At 37.5% G+C, this 21,285-nt stretch overlaps 1 protein-coding gene across 1 annotated transcript; it reads left to right on the top strand.

The window, feature by feature from the left end:
* Positions 1 to 3,013: 3,013 nt before the first annotated feature.
* On the top strand, positions 3,014 to 19,939 carry LOC123746531 (Leucyl-tRNA synthetase, mitochondrial). Its single transcript, XM_045728081.2, has 15 exons — positions 3,014 to 3,296; positions 4,767 to 4,858; positions 7,357 to 7,495; positions 8,265 to 8,507; positions 9,657 to 9,790; positions 10,630 to 11,403; positions 11,671 to 11,837; positions 13,832 to 14,005; positions 15,368 to 15,459; positions 15,786 to 15,876; positions 16,144 to 16,246; positions 17,141 to 17,282; positions 18,000 to 18,146; positions 18,355 to 18,423; positions 19,504 to 19,939. Exons 1-15 carry the CDS (start codon positions 3,189 to 3,191, stop codon positions 19,801 to 19,803), a joined length of 2,775 nt encoding a protein of 924 aa, XP_045584037.2. The 5' UTR covers positions 3,014 to 3,188; the 3' UTR covers positions 19,804 to 19,939.
* The last annotated feature ends 1,346 nt before the right edge of the window (positions 19,940 to 21,285 follow it).

Here is a 21,285-nt window from a genome sequence, read left to right as displayed (position 1 = left end):
CATCATCTTTATCCTTCATGTACCTGTAAAATATTTAATGCAAACTCACGGGAGCAAATCATAAATGCCAAGTGCATTGCTGGTTTTTGGGACCAGCACTAGTAATGTCATAGCTACATTCTTGATTATTTATCCAGATGATTAGAGAGATCATTATTTAAATAAATAAGTATCTAGCTATGAAGTTGCCATGATCCTTGCATTCATCTTGTTTTCTTCAGCATAACGTAACATGATTACATTTTAGTTTCTGATTATACTTGTGAATTATTTAAAAAGCCAAGGATGAATTATGGAACTGGTTTTAGAGATTGCTAATGAGATGAGAAGTTAACTAATGTGTTAATAAATCATTTATACCAACGTTTAGAATTTTCCGGGATGACCTTAGTTTCTAAACAATAGTTTTATTTAAGTTAAGATACATGTTTACTGCACTTTACAACCAACTAGTTTCCTATCATACTGAAGTTTCCCGGGCTCCATTCCTTCAGACCCTACGTGTTTGACTTGAACCCACTTATCCAGGACTCCTGCTTTATCTTCAGATCTTCAAACTGTTCCTGACACTCGATCCTCAGTAAGTGATCTGAAAAGACATCAGCACCCACTTAACGCATGTCAAGATTAACTTACTCATACTCATGGCAGACTCCTGCAGCAACCAACTGCTACAGAAGCACCTAGCTATGCCCATCTGCTTTACGGTCTCAAGAAATTTACACTATTCAATGACGAGCCAACCCGATCAAGACAAATACCTCCTCAGCTATGCACATAGATTCTCCAAACAACACAAACACAAACAAATATGTAGCACCAAGAATTTGCTAAATTTACTCGCCTCATATTCACGAAGGGAAACTTATAATTTTAATTGAGTCATAAAAAAAATCTTTCGTTTCTATTCTTGAGCCCCCGAACGGTGGTTCGTAACGTAGACATTTAATGCTTCTGTGGAGCTGTATTTCCGACCTGCTCCAGCTACCGGCTGACCCGCTTGTAATTGGTCAACTCGTACATTTATGTACATTTATGAATTAAAATCTCATTTGTCATCTGTAACTCTGTTTAGACCTTGATATACTTGATCTTTTTCAAAATTTGTAATTGCCTTGTACAGATCTTTGGTTGTCTTTTGTTTCAAAAGTTCAATATCCACTCGGTTTAACAAATTATATGGGCTTTGCTGAACCTGAGGTAGCTAAATGTTAGTAATATTTTGACAAATTTTTGGGTACCAAAAGTATGTTTCCTGTTTCAAAAACGATGTATTACTTAGTGTATATGGTATATACTTGGCAATAGAAAAATAGCTGCATAAGTAATTAAGAAAGAGCATACTCTAATAGATCCCACTCTAACAAATTCCTGGATGTTCTGAACAAATTGTATTCAGTATAAAATATTCAGTGGAACATACAAATGTTCAATTAAGTGAGGATTGTTCATCCAAGCTGTCGCCAAGACTGAGCGTTGGGAGGTGGATTTTTTAGCATCATTCATGATCCACCTATGCAAGGCATAAACTGTTATACAGTTATTCAACAACTAATAATTTACGTGAAATAAGCATTGTTCTGAGAGTTGCTCCGTCGATCGATCTGTCCGGAGTCGGAGCTCGGCTATTATAAAAGTACACGTATCTTCGCTTTAAATTTAAATATGCCCATGGTAAGGTATTTAGAACGAAGCTTATATATCTGTCTTTCTTGTGATATATAAAACTCTTACGTTTATTAAGGAATCTGCGTGAAATAGGCATGGTTCTGAGATGAATGCTGCGGTTTTCGAGTTTGACGAGCGATGAAAACTGCCACTTTTATACAACTACAAATATCTTCGGTTTTACTTAAAATATTTGTCTGGTAGAGGTTTTACATATAGATCGTGTTTCTGTCTTTCTTCTGACTAATAAATAATTTTGGTTTAATCAGTTATCAAGATGCTTTCAACAATATTCTTTCAGCGTTCGTCTTTTCCAACTTGGGCGACCCTTTTGGAAGCGCGATACTTGGGTTAACCCATCCTATAGTTGGGTCTGTTTCCAACTGGGGTTCGAATAGAACCACCTACCCGACGAAGCCGTAAATGATAAAACATTGCTCGATAAAATCACCAGGCAAATAGGGGACATTTGACAAGACTTCCTATCCGCACTGAGAGATAGTGACCCCTCTGGTAAATTCAGGTAAATCTTAGCTAATTAAATAATCCTGAAACGTTTGCTTATTGAAGGCAGGGCTCTGTTAGCAGCATTATTCTCTCTGAGCACAGCATGATGGGCACTGGGGCCCTAGGCCTGTGGGTACAAAACTATATGCATACTGAAAACTTAGTTATATATACATATATAATGTGTGTGTGTGTGCAGAAATAATATTAATAAAACAATTAACATCGTGTAGTGTACTCTATATATCAAAATATATTACTTTGAAACCCGTATCAGTCACGAAACAAAAAATTGGGCTACTTTTATTATTATTTCGCTACATTTAGAGCGTTAGCTCGCTACTTTTAGCAACTTTCTACCATACTTGTGTAAAGGAGGAATTGTATATGTTTATCTCTCAGAATGTTCGGTAATACGTTTATTGTTTGTGATGTGTGTTTATGTATGTATTAACACGATGTACTGAACGGGGTGAGAATAGCTGGAGCTACCTCATCCCTTTGTCCCGAAACGCTTTGCGTAATAGTGGCTTTAGGCATTGTATGTACTAGCTCTATCTATAAAGCCAACAAACTTTGTAAAATCTCTTTATGTATGTACCTTTACCTAAATAAAAATTATTATTATTATTATTATTATTATTATTATTGTGTGTATTTTACCTCAATAAACTTATTTGCCCGAAAGGCTTTGCGTAATAGTGGCTTTAGGCATTGTATGTACTAGCTCTATCTATAAATCTATCATTTTTTGTAAAATCTCTTGTATGTATGTACCTTACCCGAATAAACATTTATTTATTTTTATTTATTTATTTCAATTTCAGCAACTTGGATCTGGCAACACTGTGTTGTGGAGCGACTTGTCCAAGAAATTCCCGGGAAAGTGCTGGCTGCCGGTCCCCTTTCATTCCTCTACTGAACAGCAATGTGTGAACAATGAACACGAACATAACCCACAGTGTTCACTCTCTACCTCAACTTGTCTGAGACGCAACACACAAATCAGGACAATGGAAAGATTGGCTCAAATATCGCAGCAATGGATGACACGAAGGCTGGCGTCGGCCATGCCCCACTACAGACTGTTATTCAGCAAGACTGGAGTGTGGCCGAACTTTGTAAGTCTTGATGTCAACCATTGTTTGTTTCTCATAAGATTTATTGTTTACATCAGTACTGTATTATATTCTTTATCTTATAAGATAATACATCACCTTGGGTGAAGTGTCTTGCTTAGACTATAAGAACATAAGAACATAAGAACAAAGGTAACTGCAGAAGGCCTATTGGCCCATACGAGGCAGCTCCTATTCTATAACCACCCAATCCCACTCATATACTTGTCCAACCCGACTATGTGTAGGGTAGATTGCTGCCTAGACTATGTGTAGGGTAGAGTGCTGTTCTGACTAGGTGTAGGGTAGATTGCTGCCTAGCCTAGGTGTAGGGTAGATTGCTGCCTAGACTATGTGTAGGGTAGATTGCTGCCTAGACTATGTGTAGGGTAGATTGCTGCCTAGACTATGTGTAGGGTAGATTGCTGCCTAGCCTAGGTGTAGGGTAGATTGCTGCCTAGACTATGTGTAGGGTAGATTGCTGCCTAGACTATGTGTAGGGTAGATTGCTGCCTAGACTATGTGTAGGGTAGATTGCTGCCTAGACTATGTGTAGGGTAGTGTGCTGCCTAGACTATGTGTAGGGTAGAGTGCTGCCTAGCCTAAGTGTAGGGTAGAGTGCTGCCTAGGCTATGTGTGGAGTAGAGTGCTGCCTAGACTATGTGTAGGGTAGATTGCTGCCTAGACTATGTGTAGGGTAGATTGCTGCCTAGCCTAAGTGTAGGGTAGATTGCTGCCTAGACTGTGTAGGGTAGATTGCTGCCTAGACTATGTGTGGGGTAGATTGCTGCCTAGACTATGTGTAGGGTAGATTGCTGCCTAGACTATGTGTAGGGTAGATTGCTGCCTAGACTATGTGTAGGGTAGATTGCTGCCTAGACTATGTGTAGGGTAGATTGCTGCCTAGACTATGTGTAGGGTAGATTGCTGCCTAGACTGTGTAGGGTAGATTGCTGCCTAGACTGTGTTTAGGGTAGATTGCTGCCTAGACTATGTGTAGGGTAGATTGCTGCCTAGACTATGTGTAGGGTAGATTGCTGCCTAGACTATGTGTAGGGTAGAGTGCTGCCTAGACTATGTGTAGGGTAGAGTGCTGCCTAGGCTATGTGTAGAGTAGAGTGCTGCCTAGGCTATGTGTAGAGTAGAGTGCTGCCTAGACTATGTGTAGGGTAGATTGCTGCCTAGACTATGTGTAGGGTAGATTGCTGCCTAGCCTAAGTGTAGGGTAGATTGCTGCCTAGACTGTGTAGGGTAGATTGCTGCCTAGACTATGTGTGGGGTAGATTGCTGTGTAGGTTAGAGTGCTGCCTAGCCTATACCTAGATTGATAATTCCTGTAATAAATGCACACACTATTCATTTAACCACTTGTTCATATTTTGAGATGTCAGACTTTGTATACTTTTCTGGGCTACCCACGTGCAATCAAATCATATAGTTATTTACCATATTGATTTCAACTTAATCTTTCAGGAAGAGGAGTTGCCTACGGAGATTAAGAAAGAGGCAGAAGCCTATTGGAAAAATAAATATAATGGCCTTTCCCATCAATCAGTTAAACAATGGTAAGTATCATATTCGGAAGCAATGTTTACTGGTAAGAATTGGGATATCTTCTTATTTCCGAACATTTTTAGTGCCGTCATATTATATTTTAAACGTGATTACAGCCTCCTCATCCTTCTCCCTCTTGTTTCTTGTAGTCCTCCTCATCCTTGTAACTTATCCTCCTCCTTCTCAGCTTACCCTCCTTTCTCTTCTCCCATTTCCCTCTCTTTTCTCCAGTTTCCCTCTCTGCTTCCCCATTTTCCTTTCCCTCCTGCCTTTCTCCAGCTTCCTACCCATCTTCCCCTTCCCAATCCTCTGTATGACTTTCATCTGCAATTTTGTTTCTTCTGAAATTTGCTAATTTTGCTGTTTTATACAAAACATTATGATTGTAGTAGTACAAACCATAGAACACAATTTGGCACACATTTTGTTACAATACCAAAATTGCTTGTCTCTCCTTGTATATTAGTCTTTCTTCAGGAAGTGCATTATAGGCTTTTAGGCAGTCTAGGAAGATGCAGTCTACCTATCCTTCTCTTGCCTTATTTTGGTGATTGTCATAGAATTCAGTCAAGTTTGTTAATGTTAAGCATGATCTTCTCTCCCTGAAGCTGTGTTGTGCCTCTGTTTTAAAATTTACTCTCTAAATGTTCTACAATCCTTTTTCTGAGGACTTTTTAGAATCTTGCATGAAATTCATGTTAATGACACTGGTCTATAGTTTAGTATCTTAAGGCTGTCCCCTTCCTTCAATATTGGAACTTCATTTGCCTTTTCCAGATTTATGGTAGCTCTCCCATCACTAGTGTAATGTTGAACACTATAGTTAATGGTTAACACAAGCCCTCTGCAGCTTCATTTGGTTCCCATGTTGATACAGTATCTGGTCTGGTCCTGCTACTTTCGGTACATCCAGTTCCTCCAGGTATCATTTTACCTCTAATACGTTAACTTTTCTGTCTAATATTGTTTCTGGTCATCTGTTGTCACCCCTTCTTAGACACTTATCTGGTTCTGATTGTTGAGTTTTCACATGCTTCTTTGTCATCTAAGAGTGCTTCTCCCTGTTCCTTCAACCTTATCACATGGTTTAACTGTTCTATTGATTTTTTAATTAATGTGTTATAAGTTCAATCATCTCATTTGTTGACTTTTCTTCCATTTCTGTCTCATTGAACCTACCACAGATAATCCCTAACCCTTCTGTAGTCCCCTCCTTTGTATTCTCTCTTGCTACTTGCTCATTTTCCAGCTCTTTCATTTATACAGTGTAATCAAACACAGTAATGTAGTGGTCACTGACTCCTAGTGATACCTCAGATTGTAAGTTCTCTACATCAGTGGGTGCCAACCTTTCAGAGCTCACAGATCGCTAAATTCATAATTTTAAATACCCCAGACCACTAATGTGAATCCCACGGTCCACCAAACAAGAAATGATAGTTATTAAAGTCAATTACTTGATGCCATTAAATAGAGTATAAACAGTTCAAGAAAATACACAGTTACATACAATACACAAATAAAATTGTCTCGTGGACCACCAGTGGTCCGCAGATCACAGGTTGGCGACCGCTGCTCTACATCATCTTCATTTTGGGTAAATACTAGGTCTAGGGTAGTTAGATCATCTCTTTCTCTTGTCGGCTAACTGATATACTGCCACAGGAAATCTTGCTCTTGATATTTCATCTACCCTGTGATGATCATTTGTTGACAAGTCTATTTCCTTGTGGTTAAAATCCCAAAGTACAGTTATTTGATCTTTGCTTTTCTTTTACCATTGGGCATGCTTCCTTGCATTTATATTCCTCTCATGATCTTCCTGTAATGTAGGGGGTTGTAAATAACCTACCACTATCTTCCTGGTCTTTACTGTTATCATACCTAGTATAAAATCGTCCTCACAACTCCAATGTTCTTATATCAATAGGGCTACTCCTCCCCCCTCCCCCCCATCCTGTTTATCTTTTCTTTTTGTGCTTCCTGGTATCCTCTTTGGAATATTGTATCCTCTATTATGTTTGCAGTTTTGTCTCTGTAACTGAGATGATATGAGGATGCAGTTCCACCACCAGTTCTTGCAATTCTACTCCTTTATTTGTAACACCATCTGCATTTCTGTATAAAAATTTTGTACTTTACATTCTACTGGACTGCTTTGTTTCCATTCTGAGGGGTAGATTCTCCTTTTGGGCTAGTTCCATTCCTGAGGGTAGCATTTGTGAGTGTTGGTCTAATCACAGAGTATCACTGTATATATACACATTATACACAAGGCAATAGGTATGCATTTGTAGATATCATGTATACAAAGTACAGTACTCTGGCATAAATTCAGTAACTATATTCTTACTGTGTTATTTTAGTAATGCAGGTATTGTACAGTATATTAGTTATACCTGTACTGTACTATATATGCAAAGCTGAGCATAAGTAATTCTAAATTTTATGAACTATGGTTTTTGATATACAGTAAAATTAATTTTATATTTATTGTCATATTTTTTAGTGAAGCTTGCAATGATAAAGGGAAGAAGTATGTTCTCTCCATGTTCCCATATCCATCTGGTAAGCTGCATATGGGCCACGTCCGTGTGTATGCCACCAGCGATGCCATGGCCAGGTATTACCGGCTCAGAGGATACAAGGTATATGCACAATATTTTTTGCCACTACTGCTCTTGCCAAGCCTGTGTAGAGTAGTTTTTCAAACTAATATTGCTTGTGTACACAATTTAATACTTTGCATTCTTTTGATAAAATTTTGATTTTTTACTGGTTGATACTGAAGATTTAATAAAATGTTTGATTGGCACAGTAGTCAGTGCAGTTGGTTTAGAACCAAAAGATCCTGGATGCAATCCTCGCAGTAGGATGGAAATTTTGGATATGTTGTGTTTTACCTGATCCCTCTGTTCATAGAACAGTAAACAGGTACCCAGGAGTTAGGCAGTTGTTGACCCAGGGGTGACCTTGATAAGCCTATCAGGCTTCTTGTCCCCCCACAATGTGAAATGTATTGCTTTTTGTATACAGTCTAACATGAGATGCCTTAAGTGGAACCAAGAAATAATAATTATTTTCAGCTTAGCCAAAGCATATGGAATCATCATTTTCAGCTTCCACATATCTCTCACCAGTGATCAAGGAACTCTCATCCACTCGCCTTACCCCGGTAAGTGGCTGGGAATTCCTCGATCGCTGGTTCGAGTCACTTCGGTGCTTCAGTTGATTTCCTCATTGATGTACAGTATATCACTTTTGTGTGATTTCTTTGTGTATAGGAAAAATAATCTTTTTTTTAAGCTCCATATTAAGCAGTTATGGATACGTTTAAATTCTTATGTAATCTTTAAATAGTAAATCATATAGTATCTGTATATAGTAAATTAAATATATGTATTATTTATTTGTCAGGTTATTCATCCTATGGGCTGGGATGCTTTTGGCCTACCAGCTGAAAATGCAGCAATTGATAGTGGTGAGATGCCTGAAAAATGGACCTTGAGTAATATTCAGCAGATGAAAGATCAGCTACAGGAGCTGGGTTGCAGATTTGACTGGGATCGAGAGATTGCAACATGTGATCCAAAATATTACCGTTGGACTCAAGCCATTTTTCTCCTCTTGTTTCAAGCAGGACTGGTATATCAGGAGGAGGTTAGTGATGACTTTGTTTTATGTGCTGTGCCTGTATTCAGCATTCTTTGGCAGTCTACGATTATAATAATATGATATACAGTATGATGATAATTTTAATTATTATTATTTGATGGGGCTACTTCAGTATAACTGCCCATTATTTCCTGCTTGAATATAGCTTACATTATTTTACCTGAACTGAATGTGCATTGTGTACTGTATTACGGTAAAAGTTCAGTACCTCAGGTTATATAGGGCAGGACATAAGTAGGGTTATACAGAGATTATTTTTTTACATTGATCGTTACTCTACCATCAAAACTATAAAACTCATATTTACAAACATTAATTTAAAAATTTGGTATTGCTGCCTCATTTGCAAAATTACTACTGGTACTAGACCACACACCAGAAGTTGAAGGGACGACGACGTTTCGCTCCGTCCTGGACCATTCTCAAGTCGATTGAGAATGGTCCAGGACGGACCGAAACGTCGTCGTCCCTTCAACTTCTAGTGTGTGGTCTGGTCAACATACTTCAGCCACGTTATTGTGACTCATCGCCTACTACTGGTACTAGTAGTAGGCATCCATCAGTCTCTGGAGACTATGGAGTTGCACTCTGGTACTAGCAGCATATAAAATAATCTAATCCATGCAGCTTGAGCAGTGCAAATGTTTTTTTACTTATATATAAAATGTAATCTTCAGTAAAGTTAAAGTAAAGTTTTGCTTGCTATTTCTCTACATAATTGCTACTCTCTACTCTACCTTTTTGTACGGTTTGTCAAGACCTTTAAAAGCAATATTTCTATGTACTTAACCACTGGTATTGGTGGTGTTCCTTACAGAGTTTGGTACCAAGAATGATTGACATCTTGGGTACTGTGGAGATTTATTACAGAGAGCCTGCCACACCACCTGCCCACCAACACCCTGAATCACACCACCTATCTTTAAACAAAAACTACACCACCTGCATATCGACACCCCGCACCAACACCAATCGACTCCCTCACCACCATCACTAATTCTCCACGCATGCTTACTTGCAACCAACATTGTGCAAGAAGCTAATTGTCTTTTTTAAAGTAGTTTACATTGTGTGTAAAGCGAGGGAGAATATTTTAAGTTTAATTAATGCTGACTAACAGATTCTTTTTGACAGGCATTGGTGAACTGGGACCCAGTGGATCAGACTGTGTTGGCAAATGAGCAGGTGGACGTCAATGGTTACTCGTGGAGGTCTGGTGCCAGAGTGGAGAAACGCTTTCTGAAACAGTGGTTTATCAAGACAACCAGGTATAAATATAGAGGAATACATTGGTGTTGTCAATGTTTCACATGTTTGAATGCATTTACATTCCAATTTGTAGCTATCATGCATAATTTGATTTTAAATATCTATGTACCTATACTGTATATCTTTCATAAGTTGGTTTGGGTATTCTTTTCCCTCCGTAATCTGTGACCATTCCGAGTGTTTAAACCTTATATTATAATAAAATATTGATATACTATACTGTACTTCATTATAGTAACAATTTCCATATTCTGATATTTCAGTTAACTCACTCTTACTGATTTGCTCAGGACCCAACTAAAACTTGTGCATACTATAGTATAAGATAAGATAAATAACATACAATAAAACCACATAAATTAGGAATATTATAACCCAGTTTGATTTATTCTTACTTAATGACTCATAAGAATCAATATATACATAGTGTTTAACAAATGTGAGAGTCCAGTAGACATTTGAGAGAACTAATTATTAGTATTATTACTATATAGATATATAAATGCCATAACATGAATTTTTTTGTAAACCTCTAAATTAGTGTGTTTTGTGTAAGAATATAATAACATAGTGGTGGAGAAATCATTTATTGCCCTCAATCTTATGCTGTACAGTGCTCTTAAGATGATCCAACATAACACGGATCACATGCTGGGGAAAGTTCAGTCCACCATTATTCTTGTAAACTTGGGCCTACTAGATTACCTACAACGAACAAATAAAAAATGTTAATTTAAATTTCATATTGGTATAAGTTTGTTATACCTTTTATTACCATGATATTTTGTTGCTGTCTGATAAAACTACTGTATACATGAAATTTTGTTTTCAATTTCAGATTTTCAAAATCTCTCGTAGATGGTTTGTCTGACCCAACATTGGAAAATTGGAGTGACATCGTCAAGATTCAGCGTCATTGGATTGGAGATTGTGTAGGGTACAGGGTAGAGATGCCTGTAGAGCAGCTGGATACATGTAGTAAAGATACTTATGTACAAGAAAGTGGGAAATTGGCCTTATGGATGGCACAGCCAGAGCTTATATATGGAATAAGCTTTATTGGAGTTCATTCTGGTCATAAATATGATTCAGACTCTTATAAAGTACAGAAACATGATAAATATCAGTTATTGAGTGTTTGTGCTGTTTGCCCTATCAGTCAAAGACGAATTCCAGTTATTGTTTGTGATGATTTGCCATACATTGAAGATGCTGAGTTTTATGTAGGAATTCCTTGCATGTCCAGTGTTGATATGTCTGTTGCAAGAACATGTAATTTTGAAACTCCAGAAGTTATTGAAAATGGCAAGCTAGTAAATTGTGGTAACTTAAGCGGCTTAATGTTGGACTCGGCAAGAACACTAGTGACTAAGCAACTTGCTGAAATAGGAGCAGGGGGATTTCAGGCTAGTGTTAAGTTACGTGACTGGTTGATATCACGACAGCGGTACTGGGGCACCCCGATTCCAATCATTCACTGTCCAGATTGTGGATTAGTCCCTGTGCCTGAGGACCAGCTTCCAGTAGAACTGCCTCAGATTACAAGCTTCCCAAAAAGAGGTATATCGCCACTCAAGGAGGCAAGTGAATGGCGGAAATGCAGTTGTCCAAGGTCAGGCAATTTTTTAGTGTAAATGCAGTATATATATATACAATAAATTATATGTATTTGAATTGTAACAAATTATAATTAGACCAATTTAGAATTATATTTTATTGTTCTGTACGTGTCCATGTGCAAAAGTTTGTATACATGTACACAATTTACTGTACTATATATTATAACATGCCTGAATAATTTCTAGGAATCTGCCGCTAATAACTCTATATTTTATCCTGTGAATTCATTTTGTAACCCAACTTTATTTTGTGATGACAGATGTGGAGGTGAGGCAGAACGTGAGACAGACACAATGGACACCTTTGTTGATTCATCTTGGTATTTTCTTCGTTTCCTTGATCCCAACAACAGCAAGTCGCCCTTCTGCTACAACATTCAAGATACAGTGATGCCTGTTGATCTGTATGTTGGGGGCAAAGAACATGGTATATGTCCATATTTTTTTTTAATGTATGCAATTGACTTAGTTGACATTAACTTAATTGACTTAGGGAGCTGGTCGGCCGAGCGGTCAGCACGCTGGACTTGTGATCCTGTGGTCCTGGGTTCGATTCCGGGTGCCGGCGAGAAACAATGGGCAGAGTTTCTTTCACCCTATGCCCCTGTTACCTAGCAGTAAAATAGGTACCTGGGTGTTAGTCAGCTGTCACGGGCTGCTTCCTGGGGGTGGAGGCCTGGTTGAGGACCAGGCCACGGGGACACTAAAGCCCCGAAATCATCTCAAGATAACCTCAAGACACTGCTTCTGGATGTAAGCACTTAAATTTGTAATAGTAATTTTATTTACTACTGTGAGAGATACCTTTGCTGCTCTTAATATAAATTTATTTGATGCAGCACAGTCATTGTTGTTAGATTTCTTTGCATTTGACATTTTGTTTACGGGCATCAAATGTATGGGAGAGCAGCACAGGTTTGCACTGTGGTCAAGTTTGCCCACTCGAGTATCGGGGAGACTGTTCATACCGTGTTATATGTAGGTGCTGATTGCCCAGTTGATGGACCATAACACGGCAGCAAACTGGTGGTAATTATGGCAGGGTGAACCTCGAATGACCGAGAAGTCAAGGCAAACCTACTTTTTTTTTTTACATATAGTTTGTAAAGATAATGTGTTCATTATACAGTATAGAATATAACAGCATAATTGCCAATGACTTATGGGAGTTATGTACTAGTAGATTACTTCACATTCTTTAGTGGAGTTCAGCAAATGAATGTGGTTGCTGGTCCTACCGTGGTAAGTGTGGTAAACCCAATTATCAAAATATGGCTGACGGCTAAGGTTTTCCCTGGTGGTAACCTCCTTAGCTTATTGGCACTCATCACATTAGGCAATGGAGGACTTTCCTATCCATGTGGACAACTACCTTTTCTAAGGTACTGTACTTGTCCCTTTGTAAATAGGGTGTCAGGTACATATATTGAAACACTACTTTCTATCCCTGTTGTTTGGATTCTCCTGCGCGGTCGCCTGTCCCTCAATAGAATTCTTGGTGACTCGGATACTTTTGATGCCGTTGGCCTTATGCGTTTTTGTTCTCGTATTGGCATTCTTGGTGATATTAAGCGCCCTCTGATTATTCCGCACATTTGATGGTGCTACATAGCCTTCCCGGTTTGGTGCCTTCTTTTGATAATTACTTACTTACTTCTTTTGATAATTACTTACTTACTTGGATTCTCCTGTTCCCTCTGCTTGTCTCCTCCTCTCCTCCTCCTCCTTGAGCTTGTTACGTTGGTCCAAGCTACAAGTGGGATTTGCTGGCTTTGCCAACTCTGTTGTGGTAATGGGTACTGTCACCTGGAAGAAGGAGGTATAGGTAATTTAGAATTACAAATGCCCATGTAGTTAGCAAAGCAACTATTGATGTCAATGTTTTTTCTTTTTTTCTTAGATAGAAGGATTTTAGGGTATTTCTTACTGTTTTGTCTAGTAGCATTCTAGTCCCTCAGTAGTGGCTTGAAATAGACATTGTCTGCCTTGGATAATTTTCATAAAAAAACAAACATTTGCAAAGATACTTGTTACAAGAGCCTGGCGGATGACACGTCCTCGGTGGGTCCACATGGGCTCTAGCCCAGGGAGCATACAAGGGACTGGCTCAGGAATAATGCAGTTTACTATTACCTTATTTTCTGCAAGCTGATGTGTGTCTACCCAGTGAAAGTGGAGCAATGATTAGTATTTACACAGTACTGTATATATATTTATGTAATGTTATTTTAAAAGCTACATACAATATCATACTGTATCTTAAGTTAGCAATTAAATCACATTCTTTTTACACTCACTTAAGTACAGTGTGATGTACCGGGTAAGTCTTTGGAAGTAAATATTAGTAAATAATTCATTTACATGCATGTATTAGGGCTTGGTAAAGATGTGTGAGACTTTATGATGAATATTATTTTCCAGCTGACCTTCACTTGTACTTTGCCCGATTTATGCAACACTTTCTGGGCAGCAAGGGGATTGTAAGCCACTCGGAGCCCTTCAAGAGACTCATCATGATGGGTATGGTCATGGGACAGTCATATTTGGTTAAAGGTTCTGGGCGTTACATCACTAAAGACCAAGTAGATTTTTCAGGTAAGCTTTTCTCTGAATGACATGTTTACATTAATTACAAAATATGTTTTAAATTTTAGTTTGAAAGAATTACAGTAAGCATGTTGATCTTGTAATTCAGATCCTACAGATTAGAAATTTAATTAACAGAACTTTGTTTGTTGATGAAAACAGTTTATTAGCAAAAATAAAAAATGGCTGCAAGGAAAACATGAATATACCCAATATCTTCTCCTTGAATACTTGATTTGTTGTGAAAAAATACATTTTAAGGTGTCCTGGGCTCAGCTTGTACTATTTGTACAGTATTACATTGTCTATATATAATTAATAAACAAAGCAAATAAGTTATAAATCTCAAAACGACTACCGCCGTATTGCAAAATTGGTTATAACATGGGCAGTGCTGTAGAACCGCACTCCAATGAATTATTGGAGTAAGGACGGAATGGTCCACAATGGGACTGATCCACCTTCTTTGAGGGGGTGTTTTTATTTGTTGGAAAGTCCTCTGCCTGCCTTGATTATTGTTTTTTCCTCATCCCACTATTTTGAGTGGTCCTGCCTTTGTGGCATACAAATGCATTTGTGCCACATAGGACCTGCATTTTTGTGGCACAAATGCAGTGGTCCTGCATTTGTGGCATACAAATGCTGCATATATTTAACCTACACCTACACTTTGTACATCATAATAGTACTGTATAGCTCCAAACTGGCACTTCAAGAGGGTATTCTCAATCCCCACAATAAAGTGAGTGCAAATGCCATCATTGTTAAAATACTGGTGGTCTAATGCTGTAGTCTGTAGCTCCACAAATTAATAAAAAAAACATTTATTACACAATCTTAATTTCCTTTATGGCATACAATAGAACAATTATTGGTAAACATTTTGGTGGCAAAATTATAAATGGAGGACAAGTTATTTGCCACAGAAACATAAAATAATTTTGAAGATCTACGCACCGAAAGTACCTCATGGCATGTGTGGTTCAATAACAAATAAATCACAGAAAATGTATTATTATACAATCAGCATCTTTTGTAACATGTGATAAAGCCATAATTTGTGTAAATTTCGATGCCAAAATTATGTACAGTATGTGCATTTATCATTAGACCCATGAATGTAAAATGATCACAAAGAATACTGTTCTCACCACTGGCAGTAGCTGGTGCCTCAGCCAAGAGAGGCAGTGAGGCAAGCAACTCAAACTGCGATGCTGCTGCTGCTTTATTTTGACAAATCACAGAAAAAACATTCCTGCAATCTTCGTTTACTGTAACGTACAACGAGCAACCCTGTCATTTTCCATTTATTAATCTCTCTAAGGGAAAACCTACGACTGTGTTGTACAATAATTTTATGTTTTCTTGCAGTTAATCCACCAGTGGAGCTTGGATCTGGTGCACCAATAGAAGTTACATATGAAAAAATGAGCAAGAGCAAACTAAATGGCGTTGACCCACAGGTATTGGCAGTGCCCACATACAGACTAGCAAAATTTGGCATAAAATTACAAATACTCTTTATTATAATAAACATTTTATGTATGGCCAGTAGCCAATCAGCTGATATCAGTTACCTCTAGGACACTATTATCAGGCAGGTCAAAGGATTGTCATAATATTAATTCTTCTCATTGTACACAATCCAAGTACCATTTCATCCTGTAGGATTATGTAGACATGTTCCTTCTAATTTAACTTGTTTGTGAGTTGAGCTGAAATTGGAGACCTTGCCTAAAAGTTAGGGGGAATATTTGCTTATGATACCAATGACGTTGATATTTTACAGGAAGTTCTACAGAAATATGGTACAGATACCACCAGACTGCTGATGTTAGCCAACTTTGCTCCTTCATCGCAAAGAAACTGGTCTGAGGAAAGTAAGTTGGTCAAGATTTGGTTCTGCATTTTAATGTACTGTGCATTATTATTGCCATGAAGATGAATGATTTTCATACATTTTAGAAATTATAAAAAATAATATTGAAAATTGTGTTGTCATTTTGAATCTAGAAAAATTCTATGCAATAATTTCTTTGTACTTGATACACATCTTAGGTTGTCAATACCTTCTATTGTATCTATTGGAGATTTTTGTTCAGTTTTTCAGATCCCAATTAGATTTAATTTTGTATTTTATGTTGTAGCGTTTCCTGGCATCCTTAATTGGCAGAAACGTCTGTGGTTGACTGTTTCGGATTTTATACGCATCCGAAAGAATAAAGAAGAGAGCAACGGAATGTCTTTAAGGTAGAATTATTTTTAACTGCTGTATGTTACTCAGTTAGGGTGGTCTGTATTGCCTCCACATTATGCATTATAAAATTATAGTATGAATTGAGCTTAAAGTAGGCCAACTAATTTATCAGATAATGTTGAATTCTGTATAATACATCTTTATTTTGAAATATTATATTTCATGATTGATAATAACTATTGGTTGACTCTTGTTGTGTAGGCCAACCTTGTAATTACCCTGTAACGGTTCCGGAAATCAATGTCCCTGCAATTCGGTTTCTGACAAAGCCTCCTGGTAGTCTGGTCAACCAGGCTGTTAGATGCTGCTGCTCACACAGTCTTGACATAGGAATCACAGCCTGGTTGATCATGTATTGTTTGGAGGCATTTTTCAAGTTCTCTTTTGAACATAAGAGGTCAGTTAGTTATGCTGCTTATATACAGAGGGAGTGTATTGAAAAGTCTTGGGTCCTTGATGGTGTGGGTAGGGCTTAGGAATATTTGTATTTTCCTGCACAGAAATAACATCACATGAGACTAGAAGGCATGGCTGAATGTGCAAAGTTGCCATTGAAAAGTAGAGGGGCAATATTTACATTGAAAGAAAACTTGATCAACTTCAAAGGCCCAAGACTTTTCAGTACTTCCAATTTGGCCCCATACTGCATCAGGTTTTCATGTACTTAAAAATAAAGATGTTATTTTTGCAATTCTGTTTGCCATAGGACAAATAGTTTTGGCTGGAGGATCGTGTCTGGAACATCCTTTGTATGGAACATATAAATTCTTCTCGTATCATGAATTTAATCTACCTAGAATATCCTACTCCCTGTAGGGAGTAAGATTATTGCTACCAAATATAATTTTATGACAACCTTTTTATATATGATTTATTGCATCTTACAGCTCAGAAGAAGCTCAGGAACATGATAAATTCCTGTGGGAGAGCCGCAACCGTTACCTTCAAAGCATTACTTTTCATTTTGAACATACTCATCAGTTGAGTGTTGCTATCTCATACATGCAGGGTTTAACTGGCAATCTGCGGGTGAGTGTGTCTTAACTTGTATTCAAACACAATACATTTTAAGTGTTTCCTAATTTGAAACTCAATCAAAATCTTGGAAGAATACTTTAAATGTCTTCATTCATTATATAGATACAGTACAGGTATATATTTTTTTAAAATAGTGCAATATTACAAGCCATAGAGCAACCACCACTGCCAATTTTGATAAAAACCGGATGAGGAAGCAGAAATTTGATTGTGGACAAATGGTTTGGTCACGTGCCCTTATGACTGATTGGTTATTCACAATAAAATCCCTGCTCCCACTTGGCATTTTCCTCAGAGATCTTATAAATAAGTTTTAAAATTTGCTCGGCAAAAATTTGCTCTTGCTCTTATATGCTATTTTAGCTATGTTTGATGATTCCTAGTTGGCTAGAATAAGTATTTGCCTCCACTATAGATACTGTATTTATAATTGGTGAATTAACCTCTTACTAACTTCGCATCACATTACTTTGACTTTGCCGTAGAGGAGATCTGACTCGTCTCGTGTTAATGTGATTGCAGGAGTCAATAATGTTTGTGTTATAATATTTATAGTAAAACAGTGCTAGTCTGATGTTTAGTGGATGCTGTCAGTCAGAAAACTTGACTTCTTTTAACATTTATAATATTTCACATTGAAGATAAATAATAATGTAATGCATATTTATATACAACAGTTTAATTTACAATTACAAATTCTCTTTTCAGAAAGTACCAAGGTGCTGTGCATTAAGCGAGGAATTTGAGTTGACATTGGGAGCATTAATAATTATGCTGGCCCCCTTAACTCCTCACTTCGCTAGTGAACTGTGGGCAGGATACTGTAGTGTTGCTACCTCTCCACACACCAAACACGTCTGTATATGTCATGTCTCTTAATTCACTTCATTTTAGAAATTTTTACATTATTAAGCTGTGTGGGTGTTATACAGTACTGCATATGATTTAACTAGTATTTCCTTATTAAATTAGTTTGTAGGGTACATATATAGTATAAATATATACTTTTAAGCCTGCATTTGAAAGTAATGTACCGAGGAGTAATTTATAATTTCATTTTCAGGACCTTCCTGTAGTAGAGCAGTCTTGGCCTGAAGTTGATCAAGATTACTCTCTTTCTCTTAAGTATTCGGTTAGTATAATCTAAACTTAGTCTATTGAAAACCTGACTAATGCATCAAAATTTTGTGGAATATTATGGAAGACATCTAATACTTATTCAGCTTGAAATCCATGTTATACTAATACAGTACTGGTATTGTACAGGTATATATTCAAGTACAGTAGATACCATTTAATTCATTGTTAATACTCTTATCACCTCTTGGATCTGTATGCGGGATGATTACACTTTCACCACTTAATGTCATCTTGAACAAGACTAACAAGTGATTCAGACAAACTTCCATATGCTCCTCTCACTATCACATCTTATTTTAACAGCCACTTGGCTGGGTAAGTCTGGTGGGGAGATTTGATCCGTTCTGTGCAGATCCGGATTTTTAAGATAGCACTGTACTGTACTTATTTTCAGTCTCGTGTTAAGATTGTGGCCCAATTTCAATTTGTTTATACTGTATAGCCTAGTGCAGTTTGGCATCCATAATGCCAACTTACCCCTTCCCTTCAGTACCATACTGTTCACTATCCATATTATCTCCCTAGAGTCATTAAATCAATCATCCTGCACCTCCATTACCACCTACGTCCATCTTCTGCAATCATCATTTTCTGTCGCCTCCATCTTCACCTTCATTCACCATCACCATTCACCATCTGCCAATACAAATTATATTCACTCTGCTGAAACCACCATTTTAATGCATATTACACCAGCCTGTACGCGTTACACCAGCTTGTAATTGTTACATTCCCTGTGCTGGTTACGCCTCTGTGGCCTGAGATGCTCGCCTACGGATACCTTTCTCAATTGCTGACAGGGTTTATTAAGTAAATAAATAATACACAAATGCTTCTTAACACATGTCTTTACATATCCAGTATTTCTCTAATTTAAAAAATATATCTTAAATGGACACAAAAGAATATTGGATAGATAATAATAGAATATTCAAAATGTTATTGTCTTATGTATGGATGATAGCTTTGGGGTAATGGTTATCAAACTGTTAAAAATATTGTTAGTCTGCAGTGGACTTGACCTTGACCTTAACAGATCTTTGATGCTGCATTATATACATTTTTGTCACAGATACCTGGCAAAGAGACACGTGAGGTGAAAGTGGCCAGGAAGATACTGGACCACTTGACCCCTGATGCAGCGTTAGATCTGATTGCTGCTGATGACGACTTTAAAGACTACATGGAAGGAAGGTCCATCATCACAACACATCTCAAAGTCCTACCAGGGATGGAAGCATCTGTGCATTTCACATACGAGGTGCAAGACGTGGCTAAAGTAAAGGCAGCGTTTAAGAAGATGAAGGCAGAGAAGAAAAAGCAGAAAATGGAAAAAAGATTAAACAAGCAATTAAGAAAAGCAGAAAGTTGATAATAGTAATGTAAGCTTGTAATACTGTACAGTGTTCTAATTAATATGTGAAATTACTTGTAAATATTTAGTATTTTTATGTGTGTTCCTAATTTGACAGATGATGAAGACAAGTAATAAATTATACGCAAAGGCACATGACCATTTATCTCTCTGCTGGCATCTCCACCCCTCACCCCCCCCCCCCCCCCTTCCTCATTGAGTACAATTGCTTATTTTGTTTTAGTGACTCATCTGCAGTAACATAAACTAAGGCTATAATTCTTTCTCTTCAATTTTTGCAACCTTGGACATGCTGAAGCCTTTGTGAGCGTCTCCAGTTGAATTATATCATCTTTACAATTTTGAAATACTTTAATTAGAAAAATCTTGTGTTTTGTATGAATTGTATCGACACAGTCTGTATTTACACTTAAACCTTCGCCTAAGAGCTTCCTGGAACTGGTAGCATGCCTTTCTTGCATTGAAGTGTGAGATCCCCAGGTACCAGCAAACTTTTTCAATCAGCAAGCAAAATTGGGCTCTTGACCAATCGCAACACTGAGTCCATTGATGGCTAAACTACTTGTACTAAGCTTTGTCACGTTCCTATGCTTTGTGTATTAAAGGTATTAGCAACAAGACTGTCACTGTTAGTAGCGAACTTCAATATGTCCATTGTACTCGCATCTGAGAAAGTACAGTTAATGAGCTCTGAAGCATCAGGAGGCTGTTTATAACAATAACAACAGTTGATTGGCAAGTTTTCATGCTAGTAAACTGTTTAATAAATGTAACCAAAGCTGTCGAAGATTGAGGAAAGATGTACACGTTCGTAAGTACTTTCATAACTGCTTCGTGAATCTGGCCCACTGTCTCTTGCGTCTATAGTGAAAGGTGCACAACTGCAGGCAAGTCTACCTGATTCCTTCGCCATGCCTGTGGCACTTGGCTCGTGCTAAAGTGTCAATAAATTTCAGCTTTTCTTTAATATTTAGCATTTCCTTTTCTTCTTCCCTGTTTCAGCTTGTTAAACTAACTTAAACAAATGATGAAAATCTTTGTGGTTATAGATGATCCCCATGCAGTTTAACACAGAAAAGTGCCCATGGCTTGGTGCACTAGGAAGGGACACTGATCCATTTTGCCCTCATCCCATAGGCCTCATCAGCACAAAATAGATTACTTGCGAAAGAATTGGTTAATGAAACAATCTTAATGAAATTAAATATGGTGTCCACTCAACCTATCATTTTTATCAATTTTCTTTGTGCTTAACTGCTCGGTTGCTGTTAGGCAACATCAGCTTCTCCCAAAGATGTAACCAAACAAAAACCTGGTGTTAACAATTACTCCAAACTGCAGTGAGAACCACTGGAAATACCTCTGCCAAGTGGTATTGTAAGTATTATATGAATATACCAAATATGGTACTGTTAGAATATGAAATCTTAAGGTATTGTTTAAATCCTAATCCATTGTCATAACTAAAATGCATTAAAC

Source organism: Procambarus clarkii, chromosome 90 (genome assembly GCF_040958095.1).
Source record: "Procambarus clarkii isolate CNS0578487 chromosome 90, FALCON_Pclarkii_2.0, whole genome shotgun sequence".
Taxonomy (NCBI): Eukaryota; Metazoa; Arthropoda; class Malacostraca; order Decapoda; family Cambaridae; genus Procambarus; species Procambarus clarkii.
Note: the sequence above shows the minus strand (reverse complement) of the source record. Positions and strands in the feature narration are given on the sequence as shown.